Source organism: Girardinichthys multiradiatus, chromosome 10 (genome assembly GCF_021462225.1).
Source record: "Girardinichthys multiradiatus isolate DD_20200921_A chromosome 10, DD_fGirMul_XY1, whole genome shotgun sequence".
Classification (NCBI taxonomy): Eukaryota; Metazoa; Chordata; class Actinopteri; order Cyprinodontiformes; family Goodeidae; genus Girardinichthys; species Girardinichthys multiradiatus.
The window spans coordinates 33,803,633-33,829,111 of record NC_061803.1 but is presented as its reverse complement, the minus strand read 5'-3'; the positions used below and the strand labels follow the sequence as shown (position 1 = coordinate 33,829,111).

General features: G+C 40.2%; 1 protein-coding gene across 8 annotated transcripts in view; it reads left to right on the top strand.

Moving 5' to 3' along the window:
- Positions 1 to 23,038, top strand: part of LOC124875323 (gastrula zinc finger protein XlCGF26.1-like) — a 71,766-nt gene extending 48,728 nt beyond the window's left edge. The window contains exons 1-5 of one of the 8 annotated variants that reach the window (XM_047377423.1): positions 14,325 to 14,435; positions 14,516 to 14,622; positions 14,705 to 14,760; positions 14,848 to 15,070; positions 20,392 to 23,038. In XM_047377423.1, the coding sequence (XP_047233379.1) occupies positions 14,956 to 15,070; positions 20,392 to 21,989 (1,713 nt within the window). In that variant the 5' untranslated portion in view covers positions 14,325 to 14,435; positions 14,516 to 14,622; positions 14,705 to 14,760; positions 14,848 to 14,955 and the 3' untranslated portion in view covers positions 21,990 to 23,038. Of the gene's footprint in view, positions 1 to 14,324; positions 14,761 to 14,847; positions 15,071 to 20,391 lie in introns of those variants that run through there. The other 7 variants (XM_047377426.1, XM_047377420.1, XM_047377427.1 and 4 more) reach the window with 7 other exon arrangements.
- Positions 23,039 to 25,479: the final 2,441 nt, after the last annotated feature.

Sequence of the window (25,479 nt, the reverse complement as noted above, 5' to 3'; positions counted from 1 at the left end):
TCGTACAGCTGGAGAGACAGTAACTTTTTTGATAAAAAGAGATGCTCCTAATATCCTGAGTTTGTAAGTGGAGTCTCTTGCGGCCATGAGACAAAAGGCATCGTTGGCTCTTGTAAGTTTAATTTTAAGGTCAACAGAGTTTAAAAGAAGTCTCTCGCAGAAAAATATGTCTGCATGCAGGGGGCCTAGGAGATGTACCTCCCTGGAATTTGCCGTAAAGCCTGCTCTGCTGTTAAGACCTTGGTTAGGGCCGTTAGTTGTAACAATAGAGTTTAGAGCACCTGCAGTGTCTTTATAAAAAAGACCAGAGCTAAACTGGGTTTTTAAAGAATCCTCAGAAAAGTTTAACAATGTCTCAATCATGGCTCTATAAGGATGTGTAGCGCTGGATTGTGAAATCATTCGATCTCCGAGAGTGACGTCACACTGACTGAAGATGGTGTTTAACGGGTAATTGATGAGCCCTACAGGTGCATCATCTGGCAGGTTTGTTCCATTCTCGTTAGTAATTTTCACTCTGAGATGCAACAGCGTATCGTTGAGATCCAGATACTTTTCTCCGTCTCCCGGAATGAAAAACTCGATCGGCCCTCCATCAGTGATTGCTGATAAAGGCTGGATCTCGGTGTAAATTTTATCTTCGATCGATAGCTGTGTCATCGGGGCAGAAAATAAGTCCAACTCTGCCAGCGTGCACTCTGATGATTTGTTATGTAAAAGAGCCTTTATTTAAATATATCAAAACTCGCGGATGACTTCCTTCCTCTTCGTTTGTCAGCTGCGACTGATCTCCTTTTTCGCGTTTGTCGTTGTTTTTTAACCGTCCTTAAACGATCACCAGGGGGTATTGTTCTGGGTCTTTTGGATAAAACCATAATTCCTGAACCTTCTTGACCGTCGGTGTGTGTAGAACCACTCATTTTACTCACGGCTCTACCGATGACATCCGAAGCGATATTTGATGCAGCCGTTTTAAGATGGGGTTTTGCAATTGCAAATCCTTTTTTAACCAGAGGGAATACGAAGCGGAATAATTTTGAAAATAATGATCCAATTCCGCATCCGTACATGACCGGGGCCCCATAAAACCCTGGCAGATTACCGCCTGATTGACTTACATAGTAATTTACAAAGCGATTTGGATCACGTCTCAGACTTAGCTGTGCCATGTTCTCTCTTGCCTGCTTGATGCAGTGTTGAATGACCAGCGTAATATGAATGATAACCAATCAATCTTAGAGGTTATATACATATCTCTGGAATAGTTTATACAAATAAAATTTATCTCAGGCTACGTTGTGATATCACCGGTCTGAAGTGTAGTCTTATGACGGTCTTTCCATAGACGAAATTTACAGGAACGTTTTGGTCCGATTTAATTTCTATATTGATATTTTCAATATGTCTTCTGGAGACTGGAAGGTAGTGGGCGGGGTTAAACGTCTGAGTAATCATATCACTGAATGTGCCTTGTACTTTGACGGTCCGCAGTAAAGGTGCAAAAGTGTCGTCTACTATTTGAGGGCTGACCACGTCGCTGTAACAGTATAGGTGATAGAAACCAGCCTTTATATCCGCCGGAAAAGGAGCCAGTTTTGGTTCAGAAACATGAATCCATTCCCCTGGTTTCACGCCCATCATATAAGCTAGAGTGTTGAAGAAGCGTATTTCATACGGACTGTTTGCTTGAAATGCAAATCTCTTTTGAACTTTGCTGAATTTAATGCGTAAACCCGATTTCAATTTTTTGAAAAACATTTCCATCTCTGTCTCGAGTTGAATAATGCTGTTATAGTAGCCACTTCTGATCCTTTGCGTATTGATCTCCACATCACCAACCTTCCTCCATTCAAAGTAGGCATCATAATCCGGTAAATTATGCCATGTATGAGGATATGAAATCTCGGCTAATGCAACCATCCATTGGCCTTCTAAATCAATATGTTGAGCTAAATTTACACGGAAACTTGAACTGGTATTATTTTTAAACACTTCCATGCTAGCATTAGATGGAAGAGTAACGTAAAAGCCATCATCCTCTACCTGACGGTTCATGATGCTGTGTCAACTGTGAGGTTTAGTGCAAACCTTTTTTATACGTTTCGAAGTTCATCAAACTTGATCCAACTGTTGAATTTCTCAGGCCAGTTTTTCCAGCTTACAAAAACCTGTTTGACTCCCTTGACCGTACGTCGTTTTAATGTTTTTTCCACTTGATACATCTTGTCGTTAAATATTTTTACTTTTTGAAGTTCCTCAGCGTAAAAGGAACCCTCGATAGGTTCTCCATCCAAATCTTTGAGTTTGTATACAGGAGGAGAACGGGGTATCCGGTCATACACTGTAAACACTTCATCCGGAAAACTCTGTTCGTATTTTTTGTCAAACACTCCACGGACCTTGGATATTCTGACAAGATCCCCTTGTTTAAACGTTGTCACTGAGTCCTTGCAATATCTGTTGGACTTGACATCATACAGATTCTGAAACACTTGAAAGGCATTTTCTGGGGTCACTTCCATAGGGCTCATTTTAATGCTGGAGTGGTAGGAATGGTTGTAGCTTCTAGCTAGGTTTTGCAGTACATCGACGTACCGCCAGGTATTGTTAGCTGTAAAATATCTCCACATCCTTGTTTTTAATGTGCGGTTAAATCTCTCGACCACTGAAGCTTTTGCTTCACTCGCTGTGGCAAAATGTTCAATACCGTGTTTCTCCATTAAAACCTTAAATTTCTTGTTAAAAAATTCTTTACCGGCATCAGTCTGACGTTTTTTGGGGATCTGACTTTCTGTAAAAACTGATTCAAATGCCTTTACCACCTCAGCGGCTGTTTTCCTCTTCAAAACTCGTACATACGCCCTTTTTGAAAAGATGTCAATGACTGTTAATAAATAATTATAACCATCATTTTCCATGGCCAGAGCTTGCATGTCACAGAGATCAGCCTGGAACTGCCTCAATGGTCTGGTGACAAAAACTCTGTTTCTCGGGAACTTTATTCTTGCAGGTTTATGTAGAGTATAGGTATCTTCTCCTGATAAAAAATCTTTAACTTTTTCAACCGCAACCTTCTTTCCCGTTTCATCTTGCATAACCCTCCTCAGCCTATCTACACCCCCAAAACTTCCCAGATTTGAAGGGCTATAATATACTTTCTTCATCAGCCGTCTTCCTGCCATCTCTGCCTTATGCTCACTCTGCCGATTACTTGTCAAATAATGAGAAAAAACACACAGGAGGGTAGATTTATCCTTATTTTTTTAATTTTATTTTTGTATTTAATATAAACAAAAAACAACCAGAAAACAAAATCAGATAAAATGCAGATGAATTCAAACACTACTAGCTTTTTAAACAACACCTTTGGGAAAGGTTACTATGTTCCTACTTTAATTGTATTTAATAGTAAAAAGAAAAAAGAAGAAAAATCATATAATGCAGATTAACTAAAGTACTGGAATACTAAAAAAAAAAAAAATGATACAACAAGTCATCAAACATGTGAGATCAGTTTGTCAGTCCATAGCACTCTGAAACAGAGTTAAGTTGTTTGAGATGTTTCTCATCGACCATGCGATCATAAACGTGCGCTATTGCACTGTGGATGCCTTGTACCGATTTCAGTTCATATAAAACCGTCTTGGCAATCGTCTTCACTCTGAAGTCATCCGCTTGTATGCTTCGAAGTACCAGAAGATTCTGAATAGCAAGAATGAGTTTGGGGGTTACGAGTCGTCGTACGATGCGTTGAAAGTTGACTTGGTAATAATCCTCCCCCAGTACCTCCAGGCAATGGTGTTGACGCTGGCTTGGGTGGTTCGTTATACATCCATAGCAGGTTTCTCTGAGATAGTTCAAAGAGGTTATGTTGAATAAATGAAGTATCGCTGTTTTCACCGTATTGATGAGGGTGGTTGAGAACCAACCGTCAATTTCGTCCTCCTGGTTACTCTCATCCTCTGCTGAAGGCTGAGGGTCCTCCATCGGTCCCAGGGTTTGTGTAGGGGCTTCGGTAGAGGGTGAGTAGCCGGTGGCTACCTCCTCCTCCACGACCACCTTCATGTCTTCAGGCAGGACATTCGCGTCTACAGACTCAGCCATGAATAGCGGTGATGGTGAGCAGAGGTCTGGAGAAAGCGGTAGATATTTCATGTTGTATCCTGTAGGTGATGCAGGACTGAAGTGGTTCTCTGAGAATGAGGATGTTGAGGTGGATGGTGAGAAGAGGTCAGGGGAAGGCGGATGATATGGTCCAATGTTGAAGCTTTCATCGTGCTCAGGAGAGAAGTGGATCTCTGCTCGGTGGTTGTAGAGATCCCTGTATGGTGTCGGTCCACTCATTCTCATGATACGATTCTCAGTGTCTGTGAGCTTGCAGTTATCCCCCCGTATATATATCATAGGAAGGGGCGTGTCCTCAGAAGAGGGTTCGTTCTAAACGTAAAACAGGAAACGTCAGCGTTTTTTTCACTGACATGACATCGATCCAACTTCGTGACTTTTGGAAAAGGTTGGAAAGACGATGTCCAATTTCACTCATCTTCTCTGCCCAAGCTTCAAACGGCAGAGCCAGCATTGTCTTGAATACGCCGCAGTCTTGATTGAAAGCCTCCAACACAAACAGATCTGAGGGACTCGTCCGGTTGTTCCTGCGTCTGCTTGCCCGAAAAGACCAGCGGCCATTTGCTGTGGTTTTTGACCCCCACACTGCGCTAAAGAGAGGTTCTCTCTCAGCTATTTCAACATCGGATGGTATATGAAACATTCTCGCCCGTTTTACAGGTCGAGGAGACAGTTCATTTTCTTCTTCTTCTTCTTCCTCCCTCTCCTGCCTTGAGACTGTTTCAGGGCTATCATTAAGGTGCGGGATTGCAAGCTTTAACACAGCCCAGTCGCTGTGGGTGAGTGTACACAGAGCCAGTGATCCATTAAATACCTCATCTTGATCCAATTGATACAGGCAAAGCTCTCCTATTTCATACATGAAAATATAACCCCAGCTGCCAACCAGGCCATATGGCTCCAAAGACCATTCTTCCTGCAGAGTGTCGAACGGGGGTCTTTGTACCCTGCAGATGTAGTATGTTGATTTCTTAGGAGCATTCAATTCACGGGATGAATACTGGTAGACGGTCACTGGGGTTTCGCACAGAACTGACATACCTCTTGGCCGAACCGAGGTCTGATTTTCAACCATGGTTGTTGAAGTTGATGTTGGATCCTCATCATCGGTAGAGTATGTCATGACAGGAATTCCGATAGGTATCTCCGTTGAGGAAGTATATGATGCAGTTGCTTGTTCATCATCATCATCTTGGCACGCGTTGCGTTTCTCCTCCGCTTGACGATAAACTCTCTTAACTCTAGCCATTGTTGAACGGGTGTTCTTTTTTTTCCAACGAATGCTGCATGTAAAGTGCAGAGTTTTATCTCTGTATTTAAAGTAAACACTAAGGCACGCCCTATAGTTTTCATTGGGTTATTCAAGGTTTAACGATGCTTACAAACACACCCCCTCTATTTTTAATTGGTGCTGATGCCAAACAGTTTCCGATAATACCATATTTGTCTTGTTCTATTTATAACAAACACACCCCTGTGTTTTAATTGACTCATTTAAGGTATTGCCCCTAATGACGACAACCAATCAGCATCCACTGTTACGCCCCCTTGGACACACCACCTGCTTGACCACGTGACCTCCTGTCCACATGGCAACCACATGGCGCCCATATGGCGCCAACCGGAAATCCCGCCCTCACCGGAGGTCCCACCCACCTGTCAAAAAGTTTGATGAAAGGGTGTACTTAAATTCTCTAATGTGGAAGTTGAGGTTTTTTCATCCTTCCATTTTCACCCAAAATGGGTTTCTCAGCTAAATGCTGAACGACTTGTTGTAGAGGGTTTTGGGGTTTTTGTACAAGTTGCTTGAATGTCCCCAGATAATTTTCAAAGGGAACACATATGTTGTCCAAGGCCACATACTTTCTAGCATCATCAGCTAAATGTATGAGAGAGTGGGTGTTGTAGACTAAGTGCTCTGTTCCATATACCTTAGCAAAATTGGCAACATAACACTTCAATAGTCTTCCAGCGTAGTCACAGTATTTACAGCACAAAGATAGGCTGAGAAGAATTCTCATTGCTATTGAGAGCAACAGAAAGTTGTCGTACATTTTTATTGGTAGTCTTCTTTGAAGAACCACTGGGTCAGTGTACAACAGGAATTGTCTGAATTCTGTTGCCTTCCATTGACTATACTCCATCAGTGACCGTGGTTTTTGGAAAAAATCTTTTGGAAAGTGATCTCTGAGTGATTTCAAGTGATTAGAAATAATGGAAATGGTAACTGCAGACAGACAGCACCTTAAAGGTCCCTTGATCCACTAACTAATAACTTTTTTAACATGTCCTAAACAAACTAGATGCATATAGTCAAGCACAAAACTTTACACCATTCCTACGCCAAGCTCTTGCAAGGGTGAAGCACCATGATGGTGGTCCTCATCCATCAGAAGTTCAAAAGCTTCATCTGTTTGTAAAGGTGCTGTACAATCAGGAAACACAATCTTGTTTTCCTTGTAAATTCCCTGCTATGCGCAGCATTCAGAGGAGCTGTAGCCAGAATGACCTTTGATACATTTCAAAAATGCCCGAGCAGGTGCATCACAGATAAAGGCATCTGGAAGTGCAATATTAAAATGTTTTCCTTTGTAATCCAAACCCTCTAGAGTTACTGACTTCAGGTCTTCAATAAAGTCTTTTAAGTATCAGCATTGATCTCCAAATCTACCTCAATGCTACTGGCAGCACATTTTGTTTCAGCATCTGATTGTTGTTCATTTTCATCTTCAAAGTCTATATCAGATTCTTTTTCATTTTCTGTCAAATCAGCCTCACAGTTCCACCCCTCTCTGAGAATCTGGATGTCCACTTCAGAAGCACAATCCAAATCAGTAAATGAGCCATTTTTCAACTTCAGCTCTTCCAATAACTTTAAATGCTCAGAAACTTTGGGTTTAATCCATCTTCTTTTGGTCCGAGAACTATAATGATAATCCATTATTTTTGTTCTGTAAATAACAAACAGTGGGCACTTTTAGATGGCTATTTACTAAGAATATGAGAGAATACCTGTCTAAAGACTAAAATCAAATTTGGTCTAATATTTCAAATACAATTTTATCATACAATGAATAACATTTTTAAAAATGTTACTATTAAGGCATTTTATGTGTTAATTGAAATTTAAAAGGTGATAAGCAGGGAGCTGAAGCTCCCTGCAGTGGCAAGGCTTCGGGGGTGGATGAGATCCGCCCTGAGTACCTCAAGTCTCTGGATGTTGTGGGGCTGTCATGGTTGACACGCCTCTTCAACATTGCGTGGCGGTTGGGGACAGTGCCTCTGGACTGGCAGACTGGGGTGGTGGTGGGGGACTGGAGGGTGTGTTCCAACTACAGGGGGATCACACTCCTCAGCCTCCCTGGTAAGGCCTACGCAAGGGGATTGGTAAGTAGAGTCCGGGCGATAGTCGAACCTCGGCTTAAGGAGGACCAGTGTGGTTTTCGTCCCGGCCGTGGAACACTGGACCAGCTCTATACCCTCTACAGGGTACTTGAGGGTTCATGGGAGTTTGCCCAATCGGTTGACATGTGTTTTGTGGACTTGGAGAAAGCATTCGACTGTGTCCCTCGTGATGCCCTGTGGGGGGTGCTCCAGGAGTATGGAATCGGGGGCCCTTTATTACGAGCCAAGCAGTTTGGTCCGCATTGCCGGCACTAAGTCGGACCTGTTCCCGGTGCATATTGGACTCCAGCAGGGCTGCCCTTTATCACTGGTCCTGTTCATAACGTTTATGGACAGGATTTCTAAGCACAGCCAAGGGCCGGAAGGGGTCTGGTTTGGGGACCAGTGGATTTCATCTCTTCTTTTTGCAGATGACGTGGTCTTATTTACGTGGAACTAATTACGTGGAACTTGCTCTTTAATCTTCAAAATACATAACCATCAACAGATAAAATATGTTTTGAAGTAACACAATATCCATGTTATGAGTACTACGTCGCCTTAAAAATGTGTTGCAACAAAACTGCTCAATCGAAAAAATAAAAATAAATCTTGTCTTTAATCAAATGTGCTACTTTCTTAATCAAATGGACTATCTGTCCTTAATCTGTCCTTAATCTAATGGACTATTTTCTGCAGCGGATGTGTAAAGTGCCAATATCAATTCACCAACCTTTATTGACAAGTAAGTGTGCCAACAGAGCACAAATTAAAAGAAACAGATGTTAAAACAATGTGATATTACAATCCCAACGATTATTTTAATGCAGTTATACACAATAAAGATGGTATGTTTATTTTTATTTTTAGAGGGAGGTGTACAATTTATCAATAACACCTCAGATGTTTTATCCTCCAACTCAGTCATTGACTCAACTCAACTCTGCAAGTTTATCTTCAATCAAACCAGGGGTCAAATACAGTCAGCCCACATGGGCTTCCCATGTTGGTCCCATTATACTAAAACCACATGGGTCCCATATAATGTTGCCCAGTTCTGTCCCATTCCCAGTTAGCCCATGTTAATGCTAAATGGGACCCATAAATTTTTGCCCATATGGGCCAACAATATGGGTCCCATTTTAGGTTAACCATATGGGCCTCATGAAAGCTAATAACTGGTTCTTCCCTCTCATGCCGGGCACGATGATGCCTCAACATTGTGGAAGCGCTCTGGTTACAGTAAGACAGCACCTGGGAGCAAATCCTACATTTTACCTACAATCGAAATAAAAGTTAATGCCTGTAAACTAATTCAAATATCCTATAGAAAGGAATTGGAATAATCCGAAAGAAAAATGATCAAAAGTGAAAATGAGAATGGAATAATCATTTACCTTATTCTCCATGATAAGATCAAAATCCGGGCATGAGTCACTCAGGTTCAGGCACGAGCCCGGGCTAGCCTGGACCAGGTTCAGGTGGTGGGGCGGTCTGCCTGTCTCCAGCCCCAGAGGGAAGGGGACCACTTCCTGGGTCCGGGGGCTGGTTGTTCCTATGGGGTATTGGCACCTGGTAGAGTATGTAGGGGGAGTGAGAGTGAGGGTACAACGTCCATTGTCGTTTGTCTTTAAGTTGGGTGCGTGGGTGTGAGTGTTTTTATGTGTACGCATGAGGGTGGGGATGTGTGATTGTGACTGTGTGTGCCTGTTTTTTGTGTCAGGTTGAGTCTTGGGCTGCTCCCTCTCCTGGATCAGTTGAGGCCCCCCATCAAATGGGGGCCTATTCCCTCCTCACCACACTACCTGCCGGTAGTTGGTGTCTCTGCCCGCCGGTGTACTTGTGGTTCTTGGTATCCGGGGCTGGGTGCTTTGGTTTGTGCTGGCTCACTCCCGGTGGCTACTTGCTGGGGCCTGGACCCCTGGGCTCTGTCGGGCCTCTACTTGTGGAGTGATATGTCCCGGGGTCTCGGGTCTCTGGGTCCATGGCTGGATCTGCTCGGGCATAGACGGCTGCCGGCGGGGCCTGTGGGCTCGTCGCTGCAGCTCCCTGGGGTCTCTGCACTGTGGATGCTGGGTGGTTCCCCCGGAACTCTCCCCCTGCTCTTCTCGCGGGGTTGCGGTGGTTCCCCTGGGGTTCCTATGCTCTAGGGGGCCTTTGGATGTCTGTGGCTCGGATCTCCTCCGTATCCAAGGGGTCAAGTCTGTGGCTCCTCACACTCACTATTGCATATTTTTTTGGAGAAACCTTGTATACACACTCGCACTCAGATCCACAGGTGTTTAGATTCAGGTGTTAACAGATACACAGAAGTTCTATATTGAGCCGCATTTACCACTAAATACATCTTACATTCATAAGTACCGTGCACTTTTTGGTAAAAAAGCTGGTAATATGAATGTTTCTGCAGGTGTTGAAGGAAGCACGGTGTTATCTTGTATTCCCTTCACCCTTCTTTCTTTCCTCCATTCTTTTCTCCTTTTCTCCCCTTTTCCTTTTTGCCCCACCTCTCTCTTTTTTGTGCTTCTCTTTTTTTCCTTTTCATTTCTGTCTCTGTGTCCGTAAAAACTGAAATAATCCCAAAGCCGTTTCAAAGCAGTTTCTTTTTATAAATATCAAGCAGCGCTTTAAAGCATTAGCTGTAATGCTCAACTTGTGAAAGTAAATCTGTTGGGCTTTTTCTTGGCACTCAGACAACAATTCTGAGTGCTCCTTTGCCAGACAGGATACTGTAAAAAAACAAAAAACATCCTGCTGCAGCTTTAGACTTGGCTCACACACACTGCTAACTCACTTTACAGAGCATTATAAAGTTAACAGCAAACAGAGCTGCTGCTGTGGAAAATGAAGGAGAATACGTGAATAGAAATATTTTCACAACATTGTTCATTTGTTAACTTATCTATACAATATAACACACAGCCTTTCAGGCTCACATGTGATGCACGGTTATGTGGCCACATAATAAATAGACCATGCTGAGGACCTAAACCATATAATTATTCCGTCTCTTCTTGTTAAACACAGTAGTCTGACAGATTGATCCCTATTAAGACATGCTTCTGTCTGTCTTTCTGCATCCCTCTTTGATGCAGCTCACAGTGTTGCTTTATGTTACTCTGAAGAGAAAAAAAAAGCATTGCTAAATTAAAATAGTTAAATAGTTTAAATAGTGAATGTTTTAACGGATATTAGGAGAGAGGACTATTGTGTTAAACTGTTCTTTTGTGCGTTTAAATTGCTACATTAACTTAATATTTATTGTAAAAGCCAGAAAAAGGTGTAATCATCTCTTTATAATTTATATTTTATACCTAAATTCTATCTATAGCAATGTCTGCTTTTTGTCTGGATTATTACATAATATACAATGAACAGTTTTTTCAACCCAGCACTCTAATTTAGGCTGTATGTTACATTTGTAAATAAGGGATAAACAGTAAATTAAAGCAAACGTGCATAAAAGGTTTGCCATTTAGGCACCTGTTTACTTCCAAGCAACGTGTCTTTCTGTATGTGCAGGAAGTCCTTGAGGATCACATATTCTGTAAAAACTTTGAAGATTTCCAGCAGCAGCTTCATAACTTTGTCTTTTTCTGCAGCATTGTTGGTTTTATTTCTACACATATCTGCTTTTCGATGATTAAAGTGTATATTGAGTTCAATATTAAAGGTATCAGAAACTAAACCTTTTTGGTGAACTCGTTTTGTTTATTCAATGCAATAATACAATTATTATTGCACGGTGGGGCAGTTGGTAGCACTGTTGCTTTGCAGCAAGAAGGTCCTGGGTTCGACTCCTGGCTGGGAGTCTTTCTACATGGAGTTTGCATTTTCCCCCCATGCGTTCACTCCGGGTACTCCAGCTTCCTCCCAAAGTCCAAAAACATGCCTGTTAAGTTAATTGGTCTCTCTAAATTGCCCATAGGTTTGTGAATGAGTGTGTATTTGGTTGTTTGTCTGTTACCCTGCGATGGACTGGCGACAAGTCCAGGGTGTACCCCACCTCTCAGCCATAGACTGCTGGAGATAGGCACCAGCTTCCCCGCAACCCACTATGGAAGAAGCAGTATAGAAAATGACTGACTAATACAATTTTATATTAATTGTCTTTGTTTGTATACATTTCAAATCAAACTTTATTCCACTATTGCCCAAAAATACTAATGCATCCTCAGTAGGCCACTCGGCTCCTCTACGGTGAGCAGGAAGATAACCTGAATGTGACAATGTTAGCTTTGTTGGCCCATAGGCAAACGTCTTAAATTTTGTGTAAAACAAGTCATAAATATAATTAGTCTTTATGAGGATATCGCTTCTACATCCATGTTTTGAACCTCCGTGATTATTTACAGAATGTAATTAGCCTTCATTAACAAAGTGAATGGCTGTTGGCCACTGTGAAGCTAAAACAGCTAACACCAGAGATTTTATCAGTGTTTCCAGTGTTGAAACTTTTAAAACCTCATGGTTTAGTGCTACAAGACGAGTCCCAGTTCCAGGTTTGTGAGACTGTGTGGGGAAGACCACATCGTCCTTAGCATCTCTAAGCCGTGTTGTTCAGCTGAGACCCCGCCCCCCACGCCCAAACAGGGCCAGCAGTTTGAAGCCAAAAAAATAAAATAATCTGCAAGTGCGAAAAAAAAAAAACTTGAATCTGAAAAGTAGTTTTGAACTTTATTTTTCCAGTTTCACATTTTTTTTTTCAGTCGCAAAACTTTTTCCATTATTTAAAGTTTTTTTTGGGGAGGATCAAAATAATTTTTCAGGTTCATTTTTTTTCTTTTGAACCAACTTTATGGCCCCAATTTATCTCCATACACTTTTTTAATGGTACTGATTGTGGTCAAAAACTACTATTTGTAATTTTTCATCCTCTGACTCAATGGTGAACAAAAAGCCCCACATTAAATAGTGATTACAAGGGGGAAACTTCTATATTTTCTGGATGCTTCTATCAGTTCTACACAGCAAAAAAGGAAATATTCTTTAATTTCACAGCCCCACTTTAAGGAGAAAAACAGCATTTTGAGGTTAGCAAGCCATGGTAAATCAAGTGCATCCAGTTTGTGTTTAGCATTTTAGGGACATTTGCTTAATAAGCACAATAATACTTCCTCTAACTCATAGAAATGTTCAACAACCCAGCTTCTTTACAATGGATAGGTACGGAGCCCCGAGGGGATATGGGGGAATTTTATTTCTTTTGCGTCCCCAAGCAATACTTTAGTGTTCACTTGCAAAAGTAGTTAATCACCTTGAGAAAGCTGTGCATTTTGGAACAGCAGCACATTTGACAAACTGCTCATAAAACAAACAGCACTGATATGACATTGATATGGTTTATTTGTCATATACAGGTTAACACACAGTCAACAATGCGATTAAATGCTTAGGAGAAGAAGAACCGTTCAAATCACTATATAAAGTGGCGTGCAAAAGAAGTACACATCATGCAGCAGTAATAAGCAAATAAAGTGTCACCGATGTGGTTTCGTGCAGTATTGTCCAGAGTTCAGCAGTTTGACAGTTTGTGGATAATAACTGTCTTTAAGTCTGATTGAAGATCTTTTTATTTAAGGCCGATTTCAAAATAAAACTCAATAAATCTCAAAAACGGGTCTCCCGCAAAGTATTGCGAGATAACGCAAAGACTATTGCGTGGGAGAGCAAAAGTATTGCGAGCGAACGCAAAAGTATTGCAAGCGAACGCAAAAGTATTGCGTGGGTACGCAAAAGAAAAAACATTCCCCTATGTCCCCTCGCGGGCTCCGTAGATAGGAATTCACAGAATCTGCTTATTTCTAATAAGGTTAAATATAATGATTCTGGTACATTGGTAATAGAATTTCAAGAAACTGTATGTAGTATAAAACTTCATAGGAAATAGCTAAAATAACCGGTGTTTTATTTATTATATCACATAATGGTGCATTATATAACACATCTTACTTTTGACTGAGTTTAACCTGCTTTCTTTGAGAGGCTGTTGATAGAAGCTGTTATAATTAATGAAATCATTTGGCCCTTAGCGGTTTCCTTAAAAACCATTTAAACACAACTCCAGAAGCATCACTGAAAGAGGAAAGAAAAGTGTACAGAGATATATTTCAATCTAGTATTAGCTTTCAGTGTTCGACCTTAAGGAGCAGAATGGCAAAAAGCAATGATATTCCGGGCAATGAGTAGGTAAATTTTTTTTTAAATCAACAGGTGTTCATTGCATGCTTTGCTGTAGAAATTAATCCTAGATTTTTCTGATTATGTTTAGTTGGAAAAATGACATACTGTGAAAGGGATAAATATATAAAATGCCTAACTGTAATCAGTTTCATCTGTGTTCTCAATAACAATAAATACATGTAATAGACAATGTTATATCTGTAATACTATTTTACTAGCAGTTAAATAGTATAAGTATTGGATGTTTTACATTGTTTTTAGTTTTTACTATTGTAATACTGTGAAACCGTGGTAGTTTTACTCAAGCTTATACTATGAATATCTAAGAGTCTTTTACAAATTCTTCTTCATGTCTAATAAATTGCGTAAAAGTTGTTTTGGCAGAATTGTATTCTATTTGAATGTTTATCAACTGGATCTTTTTTTTTTTTTACTTTTACTGAAAAATGCCTTTTAGATTACATTTTTTAAATATCTTGGTGATATATCACGTGAGATAAATTGTTAATAATGACAAAACTGTTATACAATACAAACATTTTGTTATGAATTTCAGTTTAGTCAATTTCTTTGTTCTTGTTCTTTTATTATGGAATGCTACAGGTTGAAACAGGAAGTGAAGGAGGAAGATTTTTTTTTAATCAGAACTTTTTTATTGGTCAGTAAGCAGAGAGTAACCGGATGTATAAATATTAGCTTGACTGGCTAAGTACGTCTTGAATTTTGTGGAAAACATGTACATAGTAGGTATCTCAGATTATGTACTAGAACGTGTTGCTTCTACATGTTTGTTTTGAACCGCTGTGATTATTTCTACCCAAAGCTTGCAGTACAGAATATTATTAGCCTTCATTAGCAGTGAAAAGGACTAATTAGCCACCATGGAGCTAAAGCAGCTAACAGCAGTGAGTTGGTCACTGTTTCCCAACGGTAAGAGGAATCCTCACTCTGAGTTTCTAAGATTGAGAGAAAGAACATACCGTCTGTAGACACTTCATCTAACCTTGTTCAGTAGAGGACCGAGAGACTGGGCAAAGTTACAGAGTGGAACCAGAACTTCTGACCAAGGTATCAGAAACTCTGCTACGGTTTACATTTTCTGTTTATACTGTTTAATCTGATCAGATGCTGATTTGTGTCTGATTACAACTTTAGGCAGCAAAAAAACAGAAGGTACAGGTTATATGGCTGACATAAACTACTAGAACATGTGAAGGTTGCTAACAAGGATTGTTAAATGGTGAATCCCCAAGTGGATCAAGGATGTCTGAAATGATGAAGGTTGAAGAAGACGACCATGGAGGGCTCCGTTTGGAACCCATCATACCTGCAGCATCAACATCAGAACTGGAGCAGAAACAAGACAGCAAAGATCTCAGTAAGTGACACATTTATTTGTCTGGAATGGAGCAAGTCTGCCTGGAAATTTCAAAAGGGATGCTTAACCAAATGTAAACGCCCAAAATGCTGTTGAGGGTTCATCTAATATTCACTGAGGTGCAGCCATTACTTTGTTCAGCTTTGACTTGATGCTGAGAGACAGCATCATGCTTAAGGGGGAAATACAAAAGATATCCAGAAAGCTAAAACCAGACCAGCACCACATCCCAACTGGATCTGGTACTGGCCAGAACATGCACAGACATTTTTGGAGGCAGATGCTTAAGCCAAGAAAGGGCATCCATTGCCAATTTTTTAAAATAAAACTAAAATAAAAAACAGGATATATTTATACTTTAATATCCTCAGTTTTTTGGCATTATGTTGCAAAATTTGTAAATGAAATAAATCAATGTTCTGCTATGCATCTTAATCAATAAAGACTCACTGAATCATGTGAGAAAACAGTAAACATCATTTGACTGTTTTCTGACAGAGTTGAAGCATTGCACTAATAATATACCATTACCAATATAAATATAACTCACCACACTTTAATGTAGCTCATCTTAAGACCTGCCTTTCATTTTAAATCACAAACCTACTTTAGGCAGTTCATGTTAACGATGGGTCTATTATTATGCTAACAAAATCAAACAGACAGCTAAGTAACATTTTCCTATTCATAATTTTTTGTTTGCTGCTCTATGTCATAGAGCATTATATTCCGCCTTTGACATATATTAGCCTTTGTTAACTACCATACATTTTGGACTATAAGCCACTACTTTTTTCCCACACTTTGAACACTGCAGCCTGTACAACAGTGCGGCTATGCATGTTTTTTTTCATGCCGCCAAAAACATTTTGCCTGGTAACAGTAGACCAATGAAATTGATGAGTAGTTCAAAGAGGCCCAATGAACTTGTGCGATAAATCAAGAGCACTTTCACAATTCAGTTACCGGTATTGTAAATCAGTCATTTATATTCACCCTCATCAACATGGGAAATCACCAACGGGTTTCGAAAGGCTGGACTGCTGCGTTATTAAAGGGACCGGGTGCGCTCAAGAGACAGCGTCAACGAAGAGGCTGAAGTGAGTGACGAGATCATGAGGCTGTTCAATTCGGACACTGAAGAACAGGACATTGATGGTTTCAGTGCGTAGGAAGAAAATGAAGAAGGTGATCCATGACTTTTGACCTGGTAGGCTGCAGTGGATATCAGTTAGGAGATATTGGAATGTTGTTCGTGCACTCGTACTCGTCGTCTTCCGCTTATCCGGGACCGGGTCGCTGGGGCAGCAGACTCAGCAGAGACGCCTAGACATCTGTTGTTCGTGCACTGTTCAGTAAAAAAGCATAAGCAACGTAATTTGTGTGTTACTGATAACGTACGTATATTTAAAGGTAGCCGTGTTACAGGCACTGTGCGAAAAAAAGCATTTGCAATATGCATTTGTTTACATTACCATACGGATTAAATTAAAAAATCCTCACGGGTAATATATTTCTGTGTAAATATCTCATATTATAAAGTGGGACACCTGCAACTTAAAATCCGGTGGGGCCTGTACAAGTACAAACTTGGTTTCTTTCAAAAATTAGAGCATGCTGCTTTTAATCAGGTGCGCTCTGTAGTCTGGAATTTACGATATATTCATTTAACCAAATTCACAGGTTCCACCAGCGCTCCACAGCATACGACTCAGCGGTCTACGTGCTCGCTTCTTCTTACTTTTTAAACTGTTTCTAAAACAATTCATGCTCTGTGTTTGTGGGGGGACTCGTCAGTGAACTAGGGAAGTAGCTTCCAACAACTTTGGCAAAGTAGATCATGATCTGGGGTAAATCTGATTTTCCTTCCTCTAAGAACTAAGCAACCTCTCATCTGCACCACAACTTTAAAAAACACTTATTGTTCTCTGTTAAGGATGATTAAGTGGTCAATGTCGCCTTTTAACGCTTTCTATTATAACATTGTCAAACTTTCACAAAACGGTCATTAGGTGCATGCAACAAGAGTTGGAGACTCTCAAAAGTTGGTTAGACAGCATCTCCTCAACTAAAGCTTGCTCTGTATGTACATTCTAACAAAGCGTCTTTGTTTAAAGGGACATTTTGTAGGCAATGGATAATGTATGACTGCATAATCCATTATGAAAATCTGGGATTTCAAAGCCTTGTACAGCTGTTGACTGATGTTTGCAAGCTTTATTAAAGATAGAAAAAGGGGAAGATATACAACCTGACAAATTAGCCCAATTCACTAATTTCAAGTCTGAAGAAGAAACGAAAAAGCATGGCCACCACAACAGTTTCCCTGAATGTCTTGTAACTCTCACAATAAAGTGTTGAAAATGGAAACAAACATACAGTATTTTATAATTACAGCATGCTGGCCAAAACTCTGCTCTGTGTAGGTAAAAGTCACTTTTGCTCAAGGAGCTCTTTTTATGCACGCATTTTTACTTCAACAGTTGAGGAATCATTCTGCTAGGTACCGTAAATTCCAGACTACAGAGCGCACCTGATTAAAAGCAGCATGCTCTAATTTTAGAAAGAAAACCAAGTTTGTACTTGTACAGGCCCCACCGGATTTTAAGCTGCGGGTGTCCCACTTTATAATATGAGAAATTTACACACAAAGATATTAGCCGTGAGGATTTTTAACTTTTAATTTAATCCGTATGGTAATACAAACAAATGCATATTGCAAATGCTTTTTTTCGAACAGTGCCTGTGACACGGCTACCTTTAAATATACGTACGTTATCAGTAACACACAAATTACGTTGCTTATGCTTTTTTACTGAACAGTGCACGAACAACATTCCAATATCTCCTAACTGATATCCACTGCAGCCTACCAGGTCAAAAGTCATGGATCACCTTCTTCATTTTCTTCCTACGCACTGAAACCATCAATGTCCTGTTCTTCAGTGTCCGAATTGAACAGCCTCAGGATCTCGTCACTCACTTCAGCCTCTTCGTTGTCGCTGTCACTTGAGCGCACCCGGTCCCTTTAATAACGCAGCAGTCCAGCCTTTCGAAACCCGTTGGTGATTTCCCATGTTGATGAGGGTGAATATAAATGACTGATTTACAATACCGGTAACTGAATTGTGAAAGTGCTCTAGATTTATCGCACAAGTTCATTGGGCCTCTTTGAACTACTCATCAATTTGATTGGTCTACTGTTACCAGGCAAAATGTTTTTGGCGGCATGAAAAAAAACATGCATAGCCGCACTGTTGTACAGGCTGCAGTGTTCAAAGTGTGGGAAAAAAGTAGTGGCTTATAGTCTGGAATTTACAGTAGGTTCTCCACAATAATCTAAGGCAGGGGTCCCCAACTAAAATAGCTGGAGGTCCACTACCTCCATCATCGAAACACTTTGGGGTCTGAACATTTTAAATCAACTGGCTAAAAATATTTTCTTTGATTTGTATTTTACATGAAATTAACACTACATTTTTTGTTTTTAAAGTACTGATCGATTATTCATATGAACAATAAATCATCTGCTGAACAGAAAAGTGCAATCCAATTTAAGTACCAATATTAAAGGCACTTTGAATGACACAGTCGAGCTGGGTCTGTACATCTTGTTGTGCTTGTGGCAGGCATGGCAATTTGCTTAACCTCTTCCTTAAGTTGTCCTTTTTTCAATCTAAAAGTGTTTCGTCCACAGCTTCCAAACACTCTTTGATCATTTCCCAGTCAGTGAAATGCTTTCAGTGTTTTCCTCGAATCCACTGTACTCGCACTGAACACTCGTATGATCACTGTTGTGCTGCTTCACATAAACCGTAGGTAGCAGAGCGAAACCGAGTAGGGCGGAGCCCCGCCGCCTAAAATGAGCCAGTGGAAAAGGGGCATTAGTAACCCGTGTTCAAGGACCCTGCTTAGCTTCTTCTTCTGTCGTTTTCTGGCGGCTGGCATGCAACGATGTGGTGCATTACCGCCACCAGCTGGCTTGGAATGTGGACCAGAATGTCGCTGACCCACATAGCTGCCCGTCGCACCTATTCAACAGTCAGATGCAGCCGGCAGGAATAAAATGTCTTCCTACGTAGTATTTTAGGGACCCCTGATCTAAGGGATTCACCTTTTGCACTCATGTTTACAGTAAAAGTCAAACCCTGTTGGCTGCTGCTGCACCTTTGGTCTGTTTGATGGTCTGCTTGATGCTCTCTGCTTAAAAGTAATAAAGAGCTCTCACTCCACTAAGTTATGTTTACATGAAAAGATGTGGGTTTTTTTTTTTATGTACATGGAAAAAAGTGCTCTGATCATCAGCACTGCATTAAAATATTTGTCTTACTGAACTGTGGTGAAACAGTTTATAATTAATACCTACATTAACTTAAAGCGTCACAAATGTCTGTTTAATTTTAAGGTACTTGTGGTTATTTACCACATACTTACTAAATACTTGATATTCACTTTCAGCTGCCATAAACAGATAACAGGCAGCGGGAAATCCCAGAGTGCCGGGCCGAGATCAGGCAGCGGTTAGTGTCCAGCCATCTGGTTAGCTAAGCTTAGCATAGCAGTCTGACTAGCCTGTGAACAAAGCTCCACAGCACCGGAAACTCTGAAAAGACATTTCAAAGTAGGCTTATTGTTCATGAACTGACTGAACAAATCGAGTTTCAAGGTTTACCTTCTAACTTAAAACATCTTAAAACTACTTTTTGGAACAAATTAATGGTATAAAAAGTATGATTTTGTATACTAACCTCCGTCATTACTGCAGGTGCTGGTGTCATGCCTCGCTGTACACAACAATCCCCAGGAAATTTGGATAGACCTACTCCGGACCAGGACCATTTACCCATGAAAGTAAAAACCGGGGAAAGTGAAATTACCCGCGTAAATTTGTATTGAAACGCGACCTGGGCTTTCCGAGGCCTGGGGCTTTCCACCAGCAATGGAAAAGGGGCTTATGTGGGGAAATTTCTTATCTAAACAATTTACATCAGGTTTAAACAGAAACCTGAACTACTCACCATACTTACCCACCATCTTAAATTGCCCAACAACTTTTTCCTATCAATATCTTGAAATTTTCTATTAGTATTAATGATTTAAAATGTCCTTCCTTAGTGCAGCATCCAAAACTTTATCTTCAACGATGGAGTGAGGCGGCACATGATCACAATACAACTGTAAATATTTAAAAAATTTTGTTTTTGCTTGTTAGATTTCTATAAAAGGAATGCTGTATTTTAAATGTTAATTATTGGGGTCTTTTTTTTATTTTTATATTTCCAAGCAATTGCTTATATAATTTTGTATTTCAATGTTTCCAGTTCGTCAGATGCTTGTCATCAAAATGGTTCCCGCTGATTGGAGCCCCAGTTTAGAGCAGCAGGACTCAGAGCCCCCCCATATAAAGGAGGAAGAGGAGCAACTGTTGATCAGTCAGGAGGAGGAGCGGCTTACTGTGAAGAAGGAAGATGAACAGAAAAGTAAAGATGAAGAGAAGCCTCAGCTATCAGAGCTTCATCAAATCAAAACTGAAGACAACAGAGACACAGAAGCTCCAATCAACAGCTCAGCTGAACAGATGGAAATAGAACCTGATGAAGAGGACTGTGGAGGACCAGAGCCAAAGTCCAGTCAAGATCCAGTATGTGGTTCTCAACAAAGTGAGAAGACTATTCACAGAAGAGATCGACCATCTAAACTTTGTTTTAAACCTACGGCTCAGATTGAAGTCCAAAAAGTAAAGAAGACGGATGGCTGCAGTCCTTGTGGTAATAGAGTCAAACATAAGACTAAAAAAGAATTAAACATGACAGCTCACAAAGCAAAGAGAGACTACAGCTGTGATATCTGTGGTAAAGGATTTAGAGTAAAGCGTTATCTTCAGACACATATGAGACTACATACTTGTGAGAGACCATTTGCTTGTGATGTTTGTTCTAAAAGGTTCCATAGAAAGACAAACCTTAAAATTCACATGATGGCCCATTCTGGAGAAAAACCCTTTTTCTGTGTTGTTTGTGGTAGAAGATTTAAGGTAAAGGAAAGTCTTAAAAATCACATGAGAATGCACACCACAGAGAGACCATTTGTTTGTAATATTTGTAGTAAAGAATTTTTAAGACAAGAGAGTTTAAAAAGTCACATGTGTATTCACACAGGAGAGAAGCCTTTCATTTGTAGTGTTTGTAGCAAAGGATTTTCCCGACATTTGGAGTTGAAGAGACACATGTGTGTTCACACGGGGGAGAAACCATTTATTTGTAATGTTTGCGGAAAAGGATTTTCACTTAAAGATCATCTTAAGAAGCACATGCATGTTCACACAGGGGAGAAACCATTTATTTGTAGTGTTTGCAGCAAAGGATTTTCACAAAAACAGAATTTAAAGAGTCACATGCATGTTCACACCGGAGAGAAACCGTTTGTTTGTAGTGTTTGTAGTAAGGCATTTTCACGACAAGAGAGTCTAAAGACTCACATGCTTGTTCACACAGGAGAGAAACCATTTATTTGTAGTGTTTGTAGTAAAGGATTTTCACAACAAAGGAAACTAAAGAATCACATGCGTGTTCACACAGGAGAGAAACCGTTTGCTTGCAATGTTTGTAATCAAGGGTTTTCACAACCCAGAGATCTGAAAAAACACACGGCTGTTCACACTGCTCAGTTCAGCTGTAGAGAGTGTAATAAAAGGTTTGTGAAGGAAATCCAGTTGGAGCAACACATGAGACTTCACTCAGAGAAGAGGCCATTTGGTTGTGATGTCTGCAAAAGCAGATTTAACCAAAAGTGTGTTCTTGAAAATCACATGAGAGTTCATTCAGGAGAGAAACCTTTTATTTGTAGTGTTTGCAAGAGAGCATTTGCACGACATGAAAACCTACAGAAACATATGGTTGTTCATGAGGGCTGCAGTTAATAATTGATGTTCTACATTTCATCAGTCAGAATTTTTCTGGCCAGTCGATGGTGATTTGTATGTATCACACCTTTCTTACTCCATGTTCTACTCCATAAGTTTTACATGAATCACTGGGTCTACATTAGAATTTGGCTTCCCTGTGCACCCTTGCTACAGTTGAAACACAAGGGGTAACTGATGGCACGCAGTGCATTAATCTTAGAAAGTGTATTAAAAATAATTAGTGGGTGCACCGATTGCAGTTTTCTGGCTGATTACCGATATTTAAAAAGCTGCCGATTACGATTTTTGCTGATACGGTTTATTTATTTATTTTATAACTGACACTGTCAGGTGTTATAAGGTTACAATACACCTTTAAAGTTCCAATCTTATTTTATTCAAAAACATGGAACAAAACCCATTAAACAATACAAACTTGTTTTAGGTGCTCATGAGGCAAATCTCAAATACAAATTAAATGTTAGATCATTGATGAGATCGGTTTCACAGATAAGTATCGGCCGGCCTCAATCTCCCTAAATTATGGAAATAACCCCTTAAAAAAATACATATGTAGGCCCCCCAGTGCCTACATATTCCAAATTAGCCAGCACAGACACATCTGTAATGTCAGGATGACGGGTTTTGTTTTTATGTTTATGTATGATGCCTTGTTAAATAGCCGCAAGTGTGATCAAATGAAAACTATATATTTTTGATGCATCATGCCCCTGTGATTGGTTGACATTAGACCTGTGGCATTCTGGGTAGGATCCAGCACAGAGAGAAATATGTATGCTACATGTGGTCCAGGTGGGGCATACGATAACTGTTTTCATTGTGTATTTTGTGCACAGTATCACTGAGAGAGCCCATATATAGACAGTTATATTTAGCCACTGTACTTTTGTTTACATACATTTGTGCTGCTACAAATTATGTGTTTTAAAGGTGGGCAGTGCAAGTAAACATTTAAGTGAAACTGTGTGTTTCTTTGTCTTAGTTTTTACAGTGTCTTCTGTTAAACACAAGACGGAGCAGATTAAACCTAAAAGACATCTGTATGAAGCCTGGCAATTATTTTGTTGGACCTGTGCAGCTACAACATCAGTTGTGGCGCGTCTCAATGACGGTATCTTAGCTAACACCCTACCTACCTGGGTCTACGTATGACTGGCTATAAATGACCAAAGGCTGACCATTTTGAGTTCCTTTGCCTGCCGGCGAGAAAGACGTTACTGACTAGTCAGTAAAATATGGCATCGAAGTGAGCAAAATTAGACAACACTCAGTGTTATATGACGATGAGGATGGAAGACTGGGGTTTTCTACAGCAGAAAGATCGTGCTCTATGTGCCGTTTTCGGATCATCAGTGTTGAACAACTTAAGTCTGTCAGTTTGTTCCTTTCTGTCATGGGCATGTCTCAGAGTCCATTAGGCACACAACAGGCTTGTGTTACGTAACTGCCTCTTCGTCGGCTCGTTTTCTTTTCTTTTTGACTGGGTCAAGGATCAGGGCACTAATGCCAACTGTGTGTGCGTGTGAAATAACATAGCGGAACACACAGTGGGTTGGGGGCCTACCTTCAGCATCAGTTCACGTTGCCCAAGAAGGGGTTTTCCGGTGGTGAAAGCCGTGACAGACTTGAATTTCCCAGTGTAACAATCCAAATAACGTCTTGCTGGTTTTCCTCCCAAAAAAAACAAGAAGCGAATTGCAGCCTGGCCAAAACCATCGCTGTCTTCTTGGTCGATCAATTCTGAGGTGAAGGCTCCACACACGCTGGCGGAAGGCGTTGAGAAGTTTTTGTTTGGCTCAAAGATGAATGGCGTGTTGAAAAGTCTGCAAAGGCTGTGGGTGAGTCAGAGTTCACTCAGCCCAGTAGATCTATGGTGCACAGAGGGATTGTAGGCCATTTTGTTGACAACAAGCTACTGCTACATGGAGTGGACTCCCCGACATTTGACAGCCTGATCAAGACACTACATCCTGGGCAGGAGAATCTTGGCAAGCCATAAACTGCTGGAAGAGTATCTTACAAGGTATTTAAATTATACAAGTTTATTAAAATACCCTAACCCAAAGCTAATAGTTTTGTTAGTGGAATATGGGTTAGTGAAGCAAATTTGTTGGTTAGCTGTGCCCACTACTGCATAGTGCACAACGTATTACTAAACATGGATAGCCTTTTACAGACAGTGAATTTATTTAGGAGGCTTTTCACTGTAGCTCATAGGTTTTATGCGATGGGCTTCAAACAAACTACAATTATAAAGAGTACACAAGATATACCTGCATCAGCCGGAACTGTGGAACGACATATCCAGGAAATGGGTGACAATGTCAGAGGCCAACAAACAGCTGCCTTGAAGAAGCCTGGGTGCTGCTACCACAGCAGCTGGAATCCACAGCTGCGCATGACCATGGAGCTTGCTGGACATCACTGCCAGACAAGTTTAACTGTCTCAAGAACATTACACAGGCCTTATTGACCATATCAAGCTCCACTTATCTTTGTGAACAGATTTTCTCTCACATGAAGAGTGTGCTCAGCGCCTTCTATAGTCATTTGACTGCTGGACACCCAGAGACCTGTGTGATCCTTAAATTTGCTAAGTGTGATCAACAGATAGCAGATACAAAGCTTGTGCATGTCTCTTAATGCATATTATTCATAATTTAGTTTTTTTATGTAGGAGAAATGTTTATGCACCTAACCACCCCAAAGCCCCACCCTAAAGGTCAATGTTTAAGGTAGTGTAAAGTAGTAAAAATTGTACCACCTTCCTATCAGAGCAGGTCTCAGAAACAGGTAGCTTTCAATTAAAATAGTTCATTTACATTAATACAGGGACAGTCATTAGGATACTTAATGGAACATGATTCCAGAGAGTCTCACTTTGACATGAGTTAAAGGGATCCCTGTCAGACAATGCTGCCAAGCAAAATGTGGGTACTAAATACTGAAGCTACCTGCCAGCAGTTATTTTCTTGATCTGCATTTGCCACTGACCACATCTAGAAAATACTTTTTTCTTAATATCTGTTAAAATCTTTATGAAGTTTACGTTTTCAGAGATGTTATAAACAAATGTAATCAATTTAAAAACTGTGTTTGGATTTTTTCAATTGGGCTGGTTTGTCCTTAAAGGTTTTTTCTTTCTTTAAAACATTTACTTTCTGAATCAGTGTTATGTAAATAAATGGACTTTAATTAGTTTGGAAAACATTAAAAACAATGCGTTAAAATATGTGTTAATAAAGAGAGTATTTTAGGACCATGGCGCCATATACAGGTCCTTCTCAAAAAATTAGCATATTGTGATAAAGTTCATTATTTTCCATAATGTCATGATGAAAATTTAACATTCATATATTTTAGATTCATTGCACACTAACTGAAATATTTCAGGTCTTTTATTGTCTTAATACGGATGATTTTGGCATACAGCTCATGAAAACCCAAAATTTCTATCTCACAAAATTAGCATATCATTAAAAGG